This window comes from Bubalus bubalis, chromosome 1, assembly GCF_019923935.1.
Source record: "Bubalus bubalis isolate 160015118507 breed Murrah chromosome 1, NDDB_SH_1, whole genome shotgun sequence".
Taxonomy (NCBI): Eukaryota; Metazoa; Chordata; class Mammalia; order Artiodactyla; family Bovidae; genus Bubalus; species Bubalus bubalis.
In genome coordinates, this window is record NC_059157.1 from 162,214,167 (window position 1) to 162,236,578 (window position 22,412).

A 22,412-nucleotide genomic window follows, 5' to 3' on the forward strand; every position below is an offset into this window, starting at 1 on the left:
TAAAACAAAAATGTACCAGTTCAGCTGGGACAGCTCTTGATTGGGTCTCTCCCTGCTGCAGTTGAACAGCAGCTGAGGTTGGAGTCACCTGGAGGCTTTTCTGGGCTGGATGTGTAAGATTCTTTCCTCTTGTGTCTGGTGCCCTGGTGCTCCTCTGGGTGGTCTCTTTTCCCAGCAGAGAACTGGACTTCCTGCAAGGCAGCTCAAGCCTCCAAAAGAAAAGAAGTGGAAATAGCTGGTCCTCTTATAGACCAGGCCTGAAAGTGGCATGATGTACTTCTGGGTGTGTGCTAAGTCGCTTTAGTTGTGTCTGACTGTTTGCAACCCCATGGACAGTAGCCCACCAGACTCTTCTGTCCATGGAATTCTCCAGGCGAGAATACTGGAGTGGGTGCCATTTCCTTCTACAGAAAATCTTCCTGACCCAGAGACTGAACCCATGTCTCATGTCTCCCGCATTGGCAGGCGGGTTCTTTACCATTAATGCCACCTGGGAAGCTCTGCCATATTCAAATGGTCATAGAGCAGTCCCCCAGGTTCAAGGGGACTAAGGAATAAATTCTACCTCTTATAGGGGAAGTAACATATATGTAAAAAGAGGCAAGGAATTGATGGGGGCCTTCTTTGGCAATAAACTATCACATTCATTTATTTATCTGTTATTTATCTATCAACTCCCGTTAGGTTATAAACTCCACAAGACAACAGGGACCTTGTCTTATTTTATGGCTCTATTTCCAGCACCTAGAACAATGTTTGGCACACAGTAGGTGTTCAATAAATCAAGTTTGTGGACTAGACTAAACTTATCCAGATAGGTTTTGCCTGGTTTGCTGATGCTAAGCAAGCTGATGCCTTACCAGATAAGAGAAATGCTACATTTATGAAGTATTTCATTTCCTCTGCAAACAAGAAAAACTTGCCCTGAACACAAAATCTAGAAATAGATTTGGCATGTTTTCTAAATGGAAAATATTTCTTGTATCACCAGAAATTATTTTCCCACAGTTTGTGCTACATCAAAATATTGAAGTCAACTGAAAATACCTCATTCTTTAATCTTGGTGTGGACTAGATTTTTTTTTTTTGTAGCAAAGGAAGTATAAAAATCTCCTGATGGTTTAACTCTCCCAGTTCTGAAAATGTCATTACAAGTTAAGATAGATTGAAAAAAAAAAAAAGGCTATGGAGAAATGTCTTTAAAAGTTTGGTCATCAAAATGTATAGCTTTTGGTTATAAGACTAGCACTTGTTTACTTAAGTAATTATATATGACCAAGGGCAAAAAAAATGCCTCAAATTTTCCCCACTGCTAGTTTTTACTGGTGAGTTCTATAAAATAATACCATGTTTAAACCTTTTTGTAAATCCCTTGTAAATGAGTAAGTGAGAATGTATTCATCTGAAGGATTTTAGTGACTGTTGAAGTGAAAAAAGAGGGATTTAATCTTTTAAACTACACTTGCAAATGACCACTGATGAAATTTCTCCCAATCTTTGTTTTGTCTTCAGTTTTCCCGGATTTGCTCAAAGCTATCCCAGTCAGTATTCACGTCAATGTCATTCTCTTCTCCACAATCCTTATCGTTTTAACCCTGGTGGGGACAGCCTTCTTCATGTACAATGCTTTTGGCAAGCCCTTTGAAACTCTGCATGGTCCACTGGGGTTGTATCTCTTGAGCTTCATTTCAGGTGAGTACAAAATTCTACCTCTGAAGATAAATGGGCTTGTCAGTGTACAAAAGATACACCTACCCACATGTAAAATGACAGTACATATATGTGGACGTTCACTGTGGCGGTATTTATGAGAGCAAAAGACAGAGTAAGGTATAATTATCCAACAAGAGGGGAGCTAACAAATTCCTGACGGTAGTCTATCCACCTAGCTGGCATTAAATTGTTTTGAAGAAGATGTAATCGAAAGAACAAATGCTCATATCAAAAAGTGGAAAAGCTGTATATAAGATTTTATAAAGATAAACTTAATTTGATTTCCCATATAAATACAGAGAATGTATACATACATTATATATAGACTCTCCATATATATAACCCCTCCCCCACATATGTGTGTATATATATATATATAGAGAGAGAGAGAGAGAGAGAGAGAGTCTATTCTGTTGGTGGTAATCTCTGAGCAGTAAAATTATGAGTGGTTTTCATTTTTCTCATACTTCTTAATATTTCCAAATGTTCGGTAATATGCATATATCTATTCATAATCAGAAAAATAAATACAAGGCATCAAAAAAGAGTAAAGAGCCAATGTACCCCCACACATGAGTGGCCATATTCAGGCCTATAGGGACTTTGTGTAGCCTACAGAGGTGTATCTGAACAAGTAAAACTCTAAACCCAGAAATTAGTTCATCAATAAACATCCTACTCAATAACCAAGGCTGATGGGAAACAATATAAAACCCAGTTCATGCCACAGGATGTTTCCAATATATTTACAAGGAAGAGAAAGATACAGATGAGAAAATCAAAGGAGTCTAGCTCATATGCACCGCTCTTCTATGGGAGGTCTCTGATTTCACTCCACTCCAAACTCGCAGAGACTCAGTGTTTGTCCTGTCCCCAGGAAGCGAGTAATTTTATTAGTGATTTCACAGAGAGACAAGACAGAATACAGCTCACACTAGCAAATGCTGTATTGAAGATCCATATTAGACTCTTTCCTTCTCCTCTGCAGCTTTCCCTTTGGCTGCCAGCTCCCCCTCCCAGCCTCCAGCCCCCAGACCCCTTCTCTCTCTTGACACCACTCCCTTCTCCTTGCACAATTCAACTCTGTTCACCAACTTGCACAGCTCCTTCTCTATCAAACAAACCCGTGCAGTTAACAGATGCTCACTCATCTTAGAAAGCAGTATACCAGCCTCTCTACATGATAACCTGAGCACAGTTTGTTACTGCCCTGGGCTCTTGGGCTTCTTAATCAATAGAAATTGCTCAGAGGCCAAAGGAGGCATCCAGGCAAGGCTTTATGGGGACTTGTGCTGAAGCATGAGGGAGTAAAGAGAAATAACAGGTGTCCTTGCTTGCTCCCTGAGTTTACGGGGAGCTGGTTCCTTAAATGGGATGAGGATTGGCTGGGCGGGGTGAGGGGGGGCAGGGGGGAGGCAGATCTGTGGGTCAGGCTGGAGAGGTGGCCTATGTGCTCTTGCCACCCGCTCGGGGTGCTGTGTGCAGGGGTCACGAGGAGTACCCTGCTTTTGTTCCCTGCTACTCAGAAGTGGCAGCTGAGCTTTGGCCTTTTTGTATTTTACTGATCATAATTTGCCCCAACTGCCCATGCATCCAGTGATTTTTAGTCCCTTAGAGTTTCTTTACATCCTGTCTCTCAAAGAGATATTTGTCCAGGTGTTAACACTCTAGTAAAATGTCCTAGGTCTCAGCCTGTCTCAACTTCTTGGGGTCTTACCCCCTTTCAACATGCGTGCGTGTATGTTTCTCAGTCAAGAACACTAGAGTGGGTTGCCAGGGGAATCTTCCCAATCCAGGGATCAAACTCAGGTCCCTTGCCCCACAGGCATTCTTTACCACTGAGCCATCTGGGAAGCCCTTTACCCCCTCTACATCTTGCTAGTCAAATTATTTACCCAACTGAAGTAGTTCTCTCTCTAGTGAGGGTTCTGCTAAGATAGTTTCCATAGTTTTCACAAGTAAACAATACAGTTTCAATTGTGCAGCAGTGATCACCCTATGACAGCAGCGTCTGAGTCCTTCCATCTTCGGTGCTCTCACAAAAGCCTCCAGCATGGGGCTCTGCACACAGCAAACAATTCAGTACATATTCACTGGCTTGGCAAAAGCTAGTCCAGAACGCGATGTGAAGCTGGCCACGTAAACAGCACAGGTCAGAGAAATCAGAACTCGAATGGGACAGAATTAGCAGAGGAGGCCCATAGAGGTGGTGGGACAGGCTCCAGAGAGATAGGATAGAACAGCTTAAAGGGAGGCCAAGGCCTTTGCAATCAGGGCTGAGGAGCAAGAACACAGGTACAAGGTGCAGACAGACAGACAAAGACAGTGATTCAATCCCAAGGGAAGGCCAAGTTAAAAGTGGGTATTGGGGTTACTTCACCCCCACCCCATACAGCAAACCAAACTGGTGGATCTGGATGGTGTGCCATTTTAGTGGAACTCCTTGCATCAGCCGAGGGCCAACTAGACCACAGGATACATACTAACTTATCAGAGGGAACATAATGTTCCGCAGTGGTTCTTCAAGTGGAGGCCCCAGACCAGCACCATCTGCATCACCTGGGAACTTGATAGAAAAGCAAATTCTCTGACTTCACCCCAGACCTCCTGAATCAGACACTCTGGAGTGGAGCCCAGCAATCTGTGTTTTAGCAAGCCCTCCAGGTGACTCACAGCTTCCCAGGTGGCACAGTGGTAAAGAATCTGCCCGCCACTGCAGGAGACACAAAAGACTGGGTTCAATCCCTGAGTCGGGAAGATCCCCTGGATGTAGAGATGGCAACCCGTGCCAGTATTCTTGCCATGGACAGAGGAGCCTGGTGGGCCACAGTCCATGGAGTCCCAAAGAGTTGGACGTGACTGAGCATGCATGCCAGGTGACTGCTGAAAGCTCAGGTTTGAGAACCAGGGTTATAGGGAGTTGACTACACAGATGTTGGAGCACTGAAAAAAAGGAGACCCAGAGGCAACTCAGAGATGGCAATGTCAGACAGCAGTGGCCATCCCTAGGGCTTAGAGAACCCAGGGAACAGTTTAGGGTTACCAGAACCTTGAGGCTGGAGGAGAGGTGCAAGGGCACTGGGTCTCAGCCCTCTGAGGAGGTGGCACTGTCCCTTGAGGAGATGTCACTCTCACGCGACACCAGGGGGCAGCTCTGGGAGTGTGGCAAGAGCTTGGGAACTCCCCAGTTGCTGCCTGGCAAAGCGCTAGCCCACGACAAGACCAGCCAGACCTCTCTTCCCTGCCTGCTCCTCTCCCTGTGGGCAGAACAGGAGGCAGCCAACAAGGCAGAACCCGAGTGTGGGGAGTCTGGACCCAGCATCACAGGGTAGAGGAAAGAAGAGTTGGTCTGACGCCGAGACACAGCAGCTTATTAAGTGGCACAGCTATCTCACACTCCGGCTTCTGAATGAAAACTGAGAACAGCCCATTTGGAAGACAAATTATTTGACAGTTCTAATGGACGACCGAACTAACGGTATTTGAAAAGCAGGATGACTCAGAAGGATGCAGAACTTAATCCAAGTCCCAGTTCTTATCTCGGCTTTTGGCCAAGTCCAATCCAAAGAAAGCCTGAGCACAGAAATATATGCGGGAACACAGGCCCTGTGCTTATACTGTATTGGATTTATCCTTGAACTTATTGCAAAAGCAGGTGCTCAATGAAGTTTTGTGGATGAGAGAAGGAAGAGGGGGAGAAAGGAATGAATCAGCTACAGACTGGCCTCTGGCAGAGGATAAACGCCCTGTGTTGCCAGATTATCTGTTTTCTTAAAGTCCCAAATTCTTATTTTTCAATGGGATTTATTTATTTATTTACATTTTGGCCCAACCATGGGGCATGTGGGATCTCAGTTCCCAGAACAGGGATCAAAGCCATGCCCCCTGCATTGGAAATGCAGAGTCTTATTAATCATCGGACCACCAGGGAAGTCCCCCGTTTCTTATTTTGAAATGCCAAAATTTTCAACAATTTAAAAAAAATTATGCATGACAACAAAACATGTGTCACGGTCAGATGGACTGACACTTTGTGACCTCGAGAGGTAACAGGCCATTCTTGAATCACAGACTAACTACTCCATTCTGTTTGGTATGCCTATAGTACCTGGAAGTCCCTGGAGGTTTGGAAAAGTTTCTCTAAAGCTATAACAGTCACAGCGACTCCCAGGTTTCCACTTGTGGAAAGATGGGGATTTCACAGCCCTTAATCACAGACACTTAGAATGTGAGCCACTGGAACATACACTCAGAGGTTGGAGCTTGTACTGGGGGAGGAGTCCCTTAGTGCCCTAGGGTGCAGGGGTTTGGGTGGGGCAGTGGGGGGGTCACACGTCACTTAGAGACCCCTCCCCCGGGGCAGCTCCCTTCGGCTGAGTGGCCTCCCCTGTTTCTCTGCTCAGGTGGCCTCCCTCACAGCCAGCAGAGAAAAATTTCTTCCTCCTTTTTTTCTTCTCCTCTCACTACCCTGGCTTCCCCAGGATCCCCCCTTCCCTGTGCTATGTCATGCCAGGGCTATTTCTTCAGCTGTCCACCTCCCTGCTGGGTGGGAACCCCACACTTGGCATCCTGAGGTGTGAAGACAGGAGAAGGGGAGGGAAAAGAGCTCTTCCTGCTTGTCTGTCTGGGGCCTTGCACGCTGCCTGGAGTAACAATGCCGTGAGCATCTCCTGGTGTGTCCCGATGTGCTGCATGCCAGACCCTCTGGGGAGAAAGGAAAGGGAGCCAAGCTCTGGGCGAGGCCAGCAACAGTGCAGTCACCACGGCTGGCTTGTCTTTACGGTCCAGAATCCTGGTGCCATCCTGGACCAGAAGCGCCTACCACTTCTCATGGCCTCCAGTCCAGCTCACGATCCTCAGTCTCCTATTATCATTCTCTCATGAAACCACCCAAGTCAGTTAATTTGGTTTTTCTCATCTTGTCAATTATAGTCTAGATCTGAGATATAAAACTAGATTTCCTAATGGTCTCCCACGGTGCATTTTGGGGCTTCTCAGGCAGGGCCAGTGGTAAAGAACCAAGCTGCCAATGCAGGAGATGGAAGAGACACAGGTTAGATCCCTGGGTTGGGAAGATTCCCTGGAGGAGGGCATGGCAACCCACTCCAGTATTCTTGCCTGGAGACTCTCATGGACAGAGGAGCTTGGCAGGCTACAGGCCATAGGGTCACAAAGGGTTGGACATGACTGAAGCAATTTAACACACATGCACTGTGCATTTTGGACAGTGATTCTCTTCCTGGACGGTGTATTAGAATCACCAGAAGAAAGTTCTAAACATACTGGGACATCCCTGGTGGTCCAGTGTTTAAGACTCCACCTTCCAATAACGGGGATGCAGGTTCAATCACTGGTTAGCAACTAAGAACCCACATGCCTCAGGGCCAACAAGAGAAGCCCATATCCTGCAACTACGGAACCTGTGCACCCATGCTCTGCAACAAGAGGAGCCCACGCATGGCCATGAGAAGCCCTTTCACCACAACTAGAGAAAGGCTGCATGCCACAGTGAAAACTCAGAGCAGCCAAAAAAAAAAAGTTCTAAATATACGGATGCTGGATCCAACACCACACTAATCAAATTGGAATCTCTGGGGGTGGAGGCTGGGCACTGGTCTTTTTAGAGGTTTCTAAAGCAGAGACATTACTTTACAATAAAGGTCCATCTAGTCAAAGCTATGGTTTTTCCAGTAGTCATGTATGGATGTGAGAATTGGACTATAAAGAAAGCTGAGCACTGAAGAATTGATGCTTTTGAATTGTGGTGTTGGTGAAGACTCTTGAGAGTTCCTCTGGACTGCAAGGAGATCAAACCAGTCAATTGTAGAAGAAATCAGTCCTGAATACTGTGATGCTGAAGCTGAAACTCCAATATTTTGGCCACCTGATGCAAAGAACTGATTCACTGGAAAAGACTCTGATGCTGGGAAAGATTGAGGGCAGGAGGAGAAAGGGACGACAGAAGATGAGATGGTTGGATGGCATTACTGATTCGATGGACATGAGTTTGAGTGGACAGGGAAGCCTAGCGTACTGCAGTCCATGGGGTTGCAAAGAGTTGGACATGACTGAACGACTGAACTGAATTGAACAGGTGATTAAATGTGTGACCAGTGTCAAGAACCACTGATAAGGGGCCTGTGTTTCATTTATTCAACAAACCCTGACTGGGTGCCACCATGAACCAGCCATTATGAGTGGGTGCCGGTGTTACCACAATTCACAGGCATACTGTCCTGCCCTCGTGGAGCCAACCATCTAGTGGGAGGTTCAGCAGAAGTGTACACAGGGAATTAAAGGTCACAATAATCACAAAAAAGGTGATAAACAGACTGCCATGATGGAGAATGAAGGGGAGGGGAGATCAAGTCTTAATACAGTGGCTGGTGAAGGCTTCTCCAGGTAGCTGAGTTCTAAAGATACAAAGCTGAGAACCCTCAGAGACTTTCCGAACGAGAGGAGAAAACACACATGAGGAGATGCTAGGGAAAGAGGCCAGCTTGCTGTAGGCACTGAAAGAAAGCCCATGTGACTAGAGGGTAGGCAGTGAGGGGAAAATGGCCAAAAAAGGAAAGAAAGAAATTAGAGAGATCAGCTAACATCAGTTAATATCAGACCTCAAAAGCCACCATAAGTCTTTTAGAATTGATTCTAATTGCACAGAGAAGCTCTTTTGAAAGGCCTTAAGAAGCTGTCTGATAGCTGATTTACCTTTTAAGAAATGTCTGGTGAAAGAGTAGGCTATTGCATTGGAGATGGAGAGAGATGAATGGATTCTAAAAACATTTTGAAAGTAGATCCAAAATGTTTTGCAGGCAGCTTAAGCAATTAGTAGACAGTGGTGGCATTAACCAAGATGAATAAGTTGGGGGTAGAACAGGCTTAGAGTTCAGGGCAAAAAAGTGCTGGGGAGTATTATTCAGCCATTAAAAAGAATACATTTGAATCAGTTCTAATGAGGTGGATGAAACTGGAGCCTATTATACAGAGTGAAGTAAGCCAGAAAGAAAAACACCAATACAGTATACTAACGCATATATATGGAATTTAGAAAGATGGTAACAATAACCCTGTGTACGAGACAGCAAAAGAGACACTGATGTATAGAACAGTCTTATGGACTCTGTGGGAGAGGGAGAGGGTGGGAAGATTTGGGAGAATGGCATTGAAACATGTAAAATATCATGTATGAAATGAGTTGCCAGTCCAGGTTCGATGCACGATACTGGATGCTTGGGGCTGGTGCACTGGGACGACCCAGAGGGATGGAATGGGGAGGGAGGAGGGAGGAGGGTTCAGGATGGGGAACACATGTAAACCTGTGGCGGATTCATTTTGATATTTGGCAAATCTAATACAGTTATGTAAAGTTTAAAAATAAAATAAAATTAAAAAAAAAAAATAAAAAAATAAAAAAAAGAAATGAAAACAAAACATAGAAGAAAGTCTGAGGAATTCCTGTAGGTTAAAGAAGTCTAAAGAGATATGAATATTAAATGCACTGTGTTGATCCTGAATCAGATTTTGGACAGTTAGACTATTTGTCTGCAGAAGGAAATGGCAACCTCCTCCAGTATTGACGCCTGGAAAATTCCATGGACAAAGGAGCCTGGTAGGCTGTAGTCCATGGGGTCGCAGAAGGACTGAGCAACAAACATGTCACTTTTCCTCTCTCAATCTTATGAAAAATAAAATGGTTTCTTTCTCAAAAAAAAAAAAAAAAAAAAAAAAAAAAAAAGTGGTGGGGAGAGGAGCTTAGCATTAGAAATCAAGAATTCTATTTAGGGCCCGTCAAGTTTGAGATCCTATGAAATGTTCAAGAGGACATGTCGAGTAGACAGTCAGATATATGAGTCTGGAACTCAGAGAAGAGGTCTAGACAAAAAACATAAATTTAGGAGTTGTCAGGATATACATATTATTCAAAGCAATGAAAATGGATGAGATCATCTAGAAAGAGAATGTAGATACAGAAAAATTGGCCTAGGGCCAATCCCATCAGTTGGTTCTGGGGTTGAGAAGAAGGAGGAGCCAGGAAAGGACACTGACCAGGCCTCTCTGGAGATGAAGAAGGAAAATCAGGAGATGTGGTATCCTGGAGGCTACAAGATGGGAAAGTTTCAAGAGTACAGGTCAACAACAGAAAACCAACTCATAGTTACCAAAGGGGGAAGGTAGCGGGGGAGGGATAAATTAGGAGTTGCGATTAATAGATACTAACTATATATAAAATAAATAAACTATATTTAATAAATATAATACTATATATATAACCATATATAAAATAGATAAACAGCAAGGTCCTACTGTATAGTACAGGGAACTATAGTCAAAATCCTGTAATAAATAATAATGGAGAAGAATATGAAAAAGACTATATACAAATATATATACGTAACTGAATTACTTTGCTGTACACTAGGAACTAGCAGTGGCTTGGACAGTAAGGAATCGGCCTGCAGTGTGGGAGCCCTGGGTTTGACCCTTGGGATGGGAAGATTCCCTGGAGGAGAACGTGGCAACCCACTCCGGTATTCTTGCCTGGAGAACCCCCATGGACAAAGGAGCCTGGCGGGCTACAGTCCATGGGTCACAAAGAGTTGGACACAACTGAGCGACTAAGCACAGACAGGAACTAACACAACATTGTAAATCAACTATACTTTAATTAAAAGTTAAAAAAAAAAAAAACCAGTACAGGTCACCAGTGAGCTTTGTGAAAAGGAGGCCACCCACAAGAGTCAATGAGAGGGAGGTGAGTGTGGCCAGGGAAGGCAGAATGGGGAAAACAAGGTGAAAAAACCTTCCTTCAAGGTTCATAATATGGTAGGAGAGAGAGAAATGTACTCAAATAAAGGAGATAGAGAAATAGAGGGAACCCAAACAGAAGGAGTGGAACATGGTAGCAACTAGACCTGCAGCTTCACACTGAAGAACTGACTATATAAGTGTATGCCTTTTCTACATTCCATTCAAGAAACTTTCCAATTGATGATAGAGAGTCTAACTCTCATGTGCATGTAAGAAAGCAGGTTACATGGAAGACTTGCCAAGGACCCATGGTAGAATATTCTAGGCAGTTCAGTGAATATTCTCTGAGGATGCTATAAAATGCATTGATTCATGCCTTTTAGAGGTGATGAAAACCATCAAAATGTGGACTTACTGCAAATTGTACTTATTGTATCTTCTCTTATATGCAGCATCATGTTTGAGTTACACTAATCAAGGTAAACAATGAAAATACCGCTTTTCTTTAAAAAGGGGACGCTCCTAATATGGGAGTAATTAATTAGGATAATTGTAACCATGGCACGGGACATTAATAAGCACAGTCAATATAAAATATGAAGACAGGAAAATAAAGAACAGTACAGAAATAGAAAGATGCTTATGTCATAGATCAGTTTCAGGATTAATAATATCCTGGCCTCTCTAACAAGTCTGTGTATGCATATGTGTGTGTGTTTGTGTGTGTGTGTGTGCCAGCTAAGTCACTCAGTTGTATCTGACTCTTTGTGACCCTGTGGACTGTAGCCTGTCAGGCTCCTCTGTTCATGGAATTTTCCAGGCAAGAATACTGGAGTGGGTTGCCATTTACCACTCTGAGAGATCTTCCCGACTCAGGGATTGAACCCAAATCTCCTTCAACTCCTGCATTAGCAGGCAGATTATTTACCACTAGTACCACATGGGAAGCCCTGTAATAAGTCTAGGGCATATTATTCTGCAACTGTTAGTTGAAAAACCAACTGCAACTTATTTCCACATCAATCCTTATGGAGGAGCTGTTGTTCAGGGTCTGAGAAAGAAATCAAGGATGTCCAGGCATCAAAGCTACAGAGCCTGAGGAGGATAGGATTGGTTGTAAGAAAAGTCAGCAACAAAAATACTCCACTAGTTTCTCAGCATATACTTTGGAAGGAGACCACAGGAGGGAGAGAAGTAATATTAGCCAGCCTGTCATGGCGATGGGCAAGGAGTTTTGTCTAGATGTGCAGGGTACCCTCTGAAGGGCCAGAATCATAGTGAGGGGACTGCATTCTAGGTCATTCATGGGAAGGATGCAGTAGAAGGACTGTTTAGATCACTTAGCACAGGGCCTGGCTGTGTGTGATCTCCGGCAAGGAGACTCTCAATCTTGTCCTAACACCATTGCAAAAAGACTCCTGTCTGTTCAGAATGGTCACCTACGTCTTCCCTCTGTTTCATTTAAGTTTTTTATTTTGGCTGCACTGGATCTTCATTGCAGTGTGGGCTCTTCATTGCAGTACAGAGGTTATTGTGGCATATGGACTTAGTTGTCCCATGGCATGTGAGATCTTAGTTCCCCAACGAGGGATCGAACCCGTGTCCACTGCATTGGAAGGCAGATTCTTAACCACTGGACCACCAGGAAAGTCCCACCCTCTCTTTAATTTAGAGTCAAAACCTAAGTCCTTTCTACAACTTTCAAAGCAGTACTTGCTCTGCCCACCACAAAAACTGCACAGGTGCCTCATGTCTTACTCCTCTCTGCCTGGTTCTCTTCTAAAACCACCTGATTCCTTTGCATTCAATGTTCCTTCTGTTTGAAATGCTCCTCCCCTCAAATACCTGTCTTCTAACTCCCTGACTTCATCAAGAGGCACTGAAATGTCATCTTCTCTCTGAGCCCTCCTCTGGCCATCTCTCTTCCCTGCTTTATTTTATTCTCCTTAGTACACATCACACTCTGATAAACTATAGAATGGACTTACTTATTTTGTTATTGCCTCTCTCTCCATTCTCACCATCACTAAGATACGTATCCCATCAAGATAGGAATTTTCATCTGCTTTTGCAGGAGTCGGGATACTATGGTATAGAAGATAGCATCTTATTTATTTTTGGCCATGCCACGTGGCATGTGGGATCTTTGTTCTGTGACCAAGGACCAAACCCATGTCTCCTGCATTGGAAATGCAAAGTCTTAACCACTGGACCACCAGGGAAGTTGCTCATCTGCTTTTTCAGTGCTGTATCCCCAGTACCTAGAATAGTTCAGTAAGCATCCAGTATTTGTTGAATAAATGAATAAAACAGAAGAAGCTCTAAACATTTTCTAGTAACAAATGACCATCTCCTTTTCTGAAAATTGATTTAGATTAGACAAACATGGTGTTTTAAGACCATTTCTTCTTTGCATGAATCATTCTCACTCACGTGACATTTATAAAACTTAAGTTAGATATGGGCTCTGCAACTCTCTATGACAGAAGACATACATTACAGAAGAAGGAGGAAAGCTGAACCTAACTGGTATTATGAGTGCTGAAGAACTGATGCTTTTGAACTGTGGAGCTGGGGAAGACTCTTGAGACTCTCTTGGACTGCAAGGAGATCAAACCAGTCAATTCTAAAGGAAATCAACTGAATATTCATTGGAAGGACTGATGCTGAGGCTGAAGCCCCAATACTTTGGCCACCTATTGTGAAGAGCCATTGGAAAAGACCCTGATGCTGGGAAAGACTGAAGGCAGAAGGAGAAGGGGGTGACAGAGGATGATATGGTTGCATGGCATCACCGACTCAATGGATGTGAGTTTGAGCAAACTTGGGGAGATAGTGAAGGACAGAGAAGCCTAATGGGCTTCAGTCCATTGGGTCACGAAGAGTTGGACAAGACTGAGCAACAGAACAGCAACTGGTATTATAACTTCATCCACACCTGCTATTTAGAAACACGTGACCAAATGGCTCTCATGATAACCTCAATCTGTTCTTAGGGATTAGCTTGCCTTACTAGTCTAGATGGTAGCCACTGGTCTCTAAAGTAGTCTGGAACTGGAGCAGTTTCCTTTTGGGGAAGAAATCATGGCCAGAGATCTCACCAATAAAACTGATTTTCTAGTGAAATTACATAATTTCACAGAAAATTAGCACTTACACCTGAAAAGTTGTGGCTTTTCTACCACCGTGTATCATCTCTGAAGTCTCTTTAAAGAAGGAAATTTTCAATTTATCATGCTGTGGAGGAAATGGAATGCCTCTAAGAGTTGCCATCGCAGGTATGGAAAACTTTTCTCCCTTCCCTTCCAGGTTCTTTGCCTGGTCTCATAATTAAATTGATAAAGGCAGATTAACAAGAGAAGACCAAATTTAATTTCGTACTGGGGCTCATAAAATATGAGACTTGAAGAACTGACCCAAGCAGGCAGCTTTTACATCTTTCAGACAAAGAAACAATAATTTGTGAAAAATTAATAAGACAAAGTGGCTGGGGCTTGGGGTAGTAAATTGGTGAAGAACTTACAAGTTTTGTTTAGACAGGCATCTTGGCCCTGAATTCTCTATCTCTGGTGATAAGGATGTCCTCCACCCTCCAGGTGCAGAGAGGGTACCCTTCAAGTGGGCAATTTATTTCCTGATTTCAGGGAGACAGAGGAGGGTCAGAGTATCCTTCTTGTACTAGCTGTTTCTTATGTAACTTAAATTCAAAATAATCAATATGTTGAAGGGGGATAATTTAGGGTGGCAAATCCTGACCCCAATTATCTCTAAAAGAGTTTAAAGATGACGTGTTAGCTCTTTGGAAATCTTGGCCATTGTTTTAAATGAATTGAAATACTAATTTACTATTTCCCAAATGCAATCTTAGTGATAATAGAATGCTTCAGAGTTGGGGTTTTGTTTTATTTTTTCACCTTTGAGGGCACATTTCCACCAGACTCCATGGATCCTGGCAGGATGTTCCCACCCATGAGAGCATAGTCAACCTCAGGGGTCACCAAGGGATGAAGAAGCGGTGTTCTTGTTGGCTGTGACCTTCATTCCCTACATGTAAGGACTGGAGAAGAGAGAGAGGTCCAATCCTGCAGCCCCAGACAGCTGCCAGAGGGGAGCCCTGAGTGTGGAGTGTCTAGTACATGACACATGTTTGTTAATTGACTGATGATTCATGGTTTTATGGCCTTATAACTTGGCTATCCTATTCAGTCAGAAATTAACTGAGTAATCAAAGTCATTAAAAGGAGAAGGGGAAAAAGCCACTATGGTACCAGCCAGATGGTGGGGAAATCAAATACGTGAAAGGAAAATGGCTCGTCTTTGAGTAAGACACCGGCAGAAAAACCTCAGTCATGTGCCTGGTTATAGTCTAAATCCTAGCTTGAGCAAGGCTTGTCGGGGTTTCCTACACCTGTTGTACTCTAATCTTTCTTGTGAGCTGGAGCAGTGTTGGTCAGATAGACAGACCTGAGGGGTGGGGATTGAAATGGCCCCAGCTGAGTTTGGGCTCTTGGGGGACACACAAGGAACTGGGCAAAGAAAGAAGGAAGCAGGCAGGCATGATCCTAACCTCTGAGAGGCTGTGGGCAAGAGCATGAATGCAAGTCCCCATACCACATGTCTAAACAGTTCAAAGTTATAAGCTAAACTATTCAATGAAACATATTCTATCCTTCTCCCTTGACAAATGAGGTCTGGGAAGCAAGATTCAAATTAGAATACTTAAAAAAATAATATTCTCTTATAATTAAAAAAAATTTATATTTATTTAGTTGGCTGTGCCAGGTCTTAGTTGCAGCATGTGGGATCTAGTTCCCTAACCAGGGATTGAACCCAGGCTCCCTGTATTGGGAGTGTAGAGTCTTAGCCACTGGACCACCAGGGAAGTCCCAAATTTAGAATTCTTGAGCTCTGGAAATTCTGCACCTGAATGTGGCTAAGGGAGGAGTACCATCCCCTGTCTTTTCACTTCTCTTCCCATGCCTGGTTCCATCCACACTGTAAAGGGCCTCAAGCAAGCACATATGAACACTCCACCACATATCCAACCTCTGACCATGCTGCCAAACAGCTGTTCTTTTCCTTGGCCACTCTCAGGCCTCGGGGCTGTACAGCACCTGCCACAAAATCCACCCCTGGGGAGACGGACCCTGGAGAGACACTCATGCCAGCTCAGGAAGAGTGCTCAGGACTGTGTGCAGAGAAAATTCCTGAGTCCCAAGAGTACAGTCTTCAAGGCAAATAGATGGGGAAACAATGGAAAATGACAGACTTTTATTTTCTTGGGCTCCAAAATCACTGCAGATGGTGACTGCAGCCACGAAATTAAAAGACGCTTGCTCCTTGGAAGGAAACCTATGACCAACCTAGACAGCATATTAAAAAGCAGAGATATCACTTTGCCAACAAAGATCCATATAAAAGCTATGCTTTTTCCAGCAGTCATGTACGGATGTGAGAGTTGGACCATAAAGAAGGCTGAGCACTGAAGAATTGATGCTTTTGAACTGTGGTGTTGGAGATGATTCTTGAGAGTCCCTTGGACTGCAAGGAGATCAAACCGGTCAATCCTAAAGGAAATTAGCCTTGAATATTCATTGGAAGGACTGATGCTGAAGCTCCAATACTTGGGCCACCTGATGCAAAGAGCCAGCTCATTAGAAAAGACCCTGATGCTGGGAAAGATTGGAGGCAGGAAGAAAAGGGGCTGACAGAGGATAAGATGGTTGGATGGCATCATCAACTCAATGGACATGAGTTTGAGCAAACTCTGGGAGATAGTGAAGGACAGGAAAGCCTGGCATGCTGCAGTCCAAAGAGTCAGACACAACTTAGTGACTGAACAACAGCAAGAGTATAGTCTAGAACGCAGTCAAGGACAGTAGACGGACCCATTCCATTGACATCAAGGATTCCTCACCTTATGGGGGAGAGGTATCAACAGGACAGAGAGCAGAACCCTTTAAATATGGCGCCCATAGCAGGAACCCCCTCGATGGAGTCTAAGGACCAAACTGGAAACATGCTGAACCCTATTCTTATCATTACTCACACTTATTCTTGTCCCTTACACCCCTCTCTCCATGTCCCCAGCAGCCACGCCCAAAAGAGAAACACTTCTTGGGTATCTTTTGTTCCATAAGCCATAAAGAGGTATCAGTGGCCCCATATTTCTTTTAGAGCTGGGGAAAGAGAAGCAAAAATGCCCCAAGTTCACACTGAGCTGTTTCCCTCGATGTGTCTTAGCATCACTCAGGGGTTGGCAGAAACTCAGGCTGGGTTTCCATGCTCTGACTCTGAAATGACCAAGTCTACTTCACGGATAACTCCCAAATCCAGAGCGAAATCATAGACTATCCTCTTAACGACTACATCGTGTTTTGGGAGCTTGCAGGCTTGAAGTATTAGCTCCAGCAAAGGGCTATTGGTTTTAAGATACCCCAGCAACCTTGACTTTAAGAATTTGAAATGTGGTCTCACTATGATGCAGTCTCCTTAACAAAGTAGTACCTTTAAAATATTAAACAACTTGAAAAAGGAAACCGAACTTGAATTTTTCTTTCAAGCACCAAGAATATTCAGTGTTTCACTTCTGTCTGAAATTCACCATCTCCTCACACAAAGAAGGTTCTCATGGTAAAAGCAATGGCATTTTCTCCACAATTTTCAAATAAAAGATAAAGAGAAAACAGCATCGCAGCCTCTTTGTTAGTTTGAACAATAAAGGAATAATACGGTTTTGCCAGGGGAGAGCTCTGGTTTTAAGCTCAGAATACAAAAATAGGCTGACAATTTTTACAAAGGAATATTCCCCGAGGCCGGTGGGAAGTGAAGTTTCTAGAAAATTATATCATTTGATTATTTGGGGGTGTATGATTACGAGGAGCAAGCTGGTGGGGCCAGTCCTCAGTGAAATTCTAATAGAAGAAATGGAATTTCACTTTTCCTTTTCACTCCGGACCCTACCCCTCTCTACCAACCCAAACCCAGCCTTTGGAAAAGGAATGGGGCAACATTTGCATGTTAGCACCTCATGTCTGGAATGTTCTCCCCACACAGTCCAGCCTCCCTTTGCTAACTTTTCCTACAGCTACTTCCAAAGAACCTTCTAGGATGCTGCCCACCCTCTCAGGTATAGCCACCCGCACCTCCCTTTACTATGACATTCACTGCGATAGGTTTATAACTTTTTTATCTGAGTTCCCTGCCCAGTTATACTCTCTGTGAGAGCAGAAACCACCATCTACCTTTTCTTTCATGTTGAAAGCTCCACCACTATTACCAGCTTGGCCCATCAATAAGTCTCATTGAATAAAGGATTGAGTGAATTAATGAATGAGAACTTAAGCCACTACATTGCTGCTCCCAGACATCTGAATTAACTGTCACTGAAGGCAAAAGTACTTACTCCTCTTCAAGGAGTCACAAAGCTAATGGGAGAGCGTGTGAAGGAACAAGGCAGGGTAGCCTAACTGATGGAGTTAGGGTTTTTTTTGGTGTGTAGTAGAGTGCAGTAAGGGATGATGGTTAAGACTTGCAAGGCAAAAAGAATACATAAACACCAGAGGAATAGTGACCAATTAGCAAGCCTTTCTCTGTGACAATTCTAATATCAAATGTTAATCTTGAATCATCTTTCTTATCCACATTTTATAGACAAGGAAGTGGAGACTGGGAGGTTAAAACTGACTTTCGGGACTTCTCTGGTGGTCCAGTGGTTAAGACTCTGAACTTCCACTGCAGGGGGTGCAGGTTTGGTCCCTGATCAGGGAACTGAGATCCCACATGCAGCACAGAGTGACCAAATAAATAAAATTTAAAATGGACTACTTTCATATAACAAAAGGGAGATTCAGAGTGTGAAACCAAATTGTTTTAATCAAAGTCAGAAAACCATTTCAGCAAGTCTCCTTTTAACTAGCAACCTGTTATGATGACCTGGGATGCATCTGTAGCTGTGGGAGTCCTCAGAGCCCTGGCTCTCCATGGTGTCCCTGACTCTGCCCCTCCTTGCCACGTGCTTCTGCCCCTCTGTGCCACCCACCCCTCTGGGGGGCTCCCTTCCTCCATCCTCAGGGGAGAGGGCCTGAGTTTTCAGGCATCACTCAATATGTTGTGCCCCTGTCCTGCAGAGAACTCCAGGCCATAGTCACAACATTTAAAAGTAGATTAGGCTACCAATGAGTAATAAATGAGATGAAAATAACAATAATGGATTAAACAAAATAAATACTTATTATTCTCTCATGTAAAAACCTAGAAGTTGAAGTCCAGGGCTGGTCTGGTGACTCCTGGTATCTGATATCCAAGATTCCTCCTTTCCTATTTTTCCATAACACACGGCTTCCATTTCTAAGGCCACATTGCCCAAAATGGTGCTCCAGCCATTGCATACATATTTCAGCTACAGGAAGGACAACAGGGAAAGAGAGTGGAGGCCCCTAATGCTGCACACTTCAAGGAAACTTTTCTAGCCCCACATACCAACCTCCCTCAACCAATGTAGTCTTTGTTCAAGGCAGCCACATACCTAGGTAAAAATCCTGAGTTTTGTTACAAACAAGGAGAATAGATACTCTCCACCTCAACATGTTAGACATGGCTGCCTTTGCGCAGGGACACCTCTGGGCAGCTGTGGCCAGGTGGGAGCCAGAAGAGGGGAAGGAGAAAGCTTTTAGCCCTTTCACAAGGGGACTAGATGACAACCATTTCTCGTATATGGCCTGTGAAGTACAGAGAAATGTGTTCTCTTGAAGTCACACCACAGCTGTGGTTGTTGTGTAGCCTGATTCCACCACCGTGCTTTTAAGGTGCCCAGCAATTCAGCCTCTCTTCATGCAAAGTGGAACATCTCCTAGTCTTTGTAAGACTGGCTCGATTCTACCCTGCAACAAGTCTTCTCGCTCAGAGCCATAACCCAGACACTACCACCCGTCATTGGGGTACCAGGCTCATGATTACATATTTGAAGTATTTTTGTAGACGAATGCAAATGAGATGGTGGGAAAGGCTTTCTTTAGTTTGCACGTAAACCCTCTTCCTTGTCCCTTACAATCAGGAAATGTTTGTCCCAGCACGATGTTTGTTCTTTCTCTTGCAGGCTCCTGTGGCTGTCTTGTCATGATATTGTTTGCCTCTGAAGTGAAACTCCACCACCTCTCAGAAAAAATTGCAAATTACAAGGAAGGGACTTACGCCTACAAAACGCAAAGTGAAAAATATACCACCTCCTTCTGGGTGGTTTTCATTTGCTTTTTTGTTCATTTTCTGAATGGGCTTCTAATACGATTTGCTGGATTTCAGTTCCCTTTTGCGAAATCTAAAGACACAGAAACAACTAATGTAGCTGCAGACCTAATGTACTGAAAGGCCAACATGTCTGTCATTCTCAGTGAGAGACGAGACTAGCTCTGGTCACTTGGCTGTGGTTAATTTTGCTCAACCTTTTAGATGTACAGCTTAAAGCACCAAACCCTATGTGATATTATATACAAACTGGGTGCTAAGGACACAGGCCAGAAGTGAAGGGGAGCAGAAGAAAGGCTTCAGAAGGTTGTTCAACCGGGTGGGAAATTGCTTCACCTGGCTAGTTGAGACCGTTGACTAGAATGAACAAACCATTACTCCACATCCACACCAGAGTGCAAAATGTCTGCTCTGCCAGGAAGAAATCAAGAGGTCTGAGGAACACATTTTAAAACAAACAAATACTATTTCTGATAATATCCACACATTTGTTGCCACAGATACCAGAAGACAGAACTGGAATTGCTTTCCTAAAATGATACTGCATTAATTGAGCAATGCTAAGTATATCAGGCACTTTTTAAAAACTCATTCAAAGCACTGTCTTATTTCCATGCCTGTTATTCAAAATGTATAAAACCTCTAAAAGGGAAAAAGAAGAAACGCAGTACTTTCAACAGACATAATTGCTGGGACCACTGAGGAATCATGAAAAGTGATTCTTCCCAGTAAATTCGTTGCAAAATGACTCATTGGAGCTGTTGCTTCAAACTTTTTAGTGTCTTCAAGCACTAAGTCCCACTTATGAAAATCGTATTACGTTGTGGAATTAAGACGGCATCACTGTCATCTTGGGTGGTGGTCTGTCACAAAGCATGACCCAAGCTGACTTTTTTCCTCAGTTACCCATGAAGTTGCTGACCAGAGGCCGCAACTGAACCTAGAACTGACCATTCGTCTGTCTTCCAACGGCTGCTTCCCGAGAAAGCACTCGGGAAGAGGTGGGGAATGACAGAGAGCAGACCACCAGGCCCTTTCCCACAGCTGCTCAGCACTCAGTCCCCACACAAGAGGTTCTGAAAGGGCTCTTTTTAAAAAAATCCTTTTTTTGGCGGGGAACAATTTACAAGAAACAAATGACTGACCGTGTACCTGACCATATTCTTGCTCTGATGGTGACCTGAAGCCCACAGGCTAACACCAGAACACTCACTTCGTTTCCAGATGTTAGTCTCTCTGCCTTCATTCAGGAAAGATAACCTGGAGAACTTCTAGAAGACCATGAGTCCATCTAGTGAGAAAGAGGCTGCTTATTTCAGTAATGGGCTGGGGGCACCCAGTTCTGGAAGTCTTCATGAAACACTTACATACGGAAGCATTTTGTGGTCCCGTCTGCTCCTTCAGAGCAGCTGCTCTAGGAGTGGACAGGACAGCACAAGGAACTCCACAGACCAGGGCAACTGGCCTGAGATCCCGAGAGGCCCCACAGTCCCTTCTGACTCCTTTCTCTGTCCTCAGTTCTAACACCAAACTTTCTTCTTTAGAAAACACCTCCCTGGTTGTTCTCTGTTCCATAAACAGAGAAAACTCAGAGCAGCAGCTGAAAATCCAGTGACAGCCTAACAAGCAAATGAATGATCTTCCCCGATGAGAACGATCACTCCCTGAGGAGTGGAGGCAGGGCTGCCGGTCCCTGCAAAGTGGGTCGCACCCAAAAACACAAGATACCACCCAGGCTCTCAGAGGACAGCACTTAAGCTGGCTCCCTCTCTTCTCTCAGAAGAAACCTCTGTGCCATGTGGCCTGCGAGTAAAGCTTTCCAAGAAGGACGTGGCCGGGTCGATCTCTGAGAGTCCCTCTGGGAGGATCACAGCCCAGGGATGACAATCATCACTCTGTCTGACCTCCCGCCCCAGGTGGCAGCCTCGGTCTCACATTCTCACGGGGACGCGGGGCCCCCTGCTGGCTCCGGGGCAGCAAACAGGAGCGCAGCAGGGCGCTCCTTTCCCGGTGTCCACACACACCATCAGCATCTGTGCTTACTACGCTGTGGGAAAGAACAGCAAGGAACGGAAAGCCAGGTCCTCCGGGGCAGAGCTGCCTGTGCACGTACACAATAAGCTCCCTGAAGCCCGTGGAGGCTGCAGAACCGAACACATGCATATGGGGCGGGAGAGGAGGCGGCGGAGGAGGGCGCCTTCCCTCCGTGCACGCTGTGCCGATCACAAAAGTCTTTTGCTCTGGAGGTCCCCTTGGCTCCTTCAGAGCAGCTGCTCTCACATCCCTTTACATGCTCTCAAGGCCGGTGCAAAATGGAGACAGTGCCTGTACACAAGGAAGGGCAGTGTCTGACGCGCATCCTTGCCCACCAGAAGCTGCAGACTCACACTGGCTGCCACACAGGGGCCCCCTTGGCCCTGCTCATTTGTTGCCCCCTTTACGCCGCTGGCCCTCTGTAGTGGATAATGTTTTGCATTCCCCATCTGGTTCCTCTCAGGCACACAGCTAAGCCACAGTTCCCAGCTCCTTTGCAGCTGGGGCCATGGGAGTGAGTCTGTGTGATGGGATGTAGGCTGAAGTGACCTGAGCTACTCTCGGGCTTGGCCCTGAAGACTCTCACTTGAGATCCTCCACCTCTGTCCGCCCCTGGCAGTACAGCCTGGGAAGTCATGGGATCCAGGAGGTGAGGTAACGAAACAGAGGCG

At 44.6% G+C, this 22,412-nt stretch overlaps 1 protein-coding gene across 1 annotated transcript in view; it reads left to right on the top strand.

The window, feature by feature from the left end:
• The window catches only part of CLRN1 (clarin 1), a 46,834-nt gene extending 26,558 nt beyond the window's left edge, over positions 1–20,276 (top strand). The window contains exons 2-3 of the mRNA XM_006048531.4: positions 1,513–1,692; positions 19,562–20,276. Coding sequence (XP_006048593.3) covers positions 1,513–1,692; positions 19,562–19,827 — 446 coding nt within the window. The 3' untranslated portion in view covers positions 19,828–20,276. The remainder of the gene's footprint in view (positions 1–1,512; positions 1,693–19,561) is intronic.
• The last annotated feature ends 2,136 nt before the right edge of the window (positions 20,277–22,412 follow it).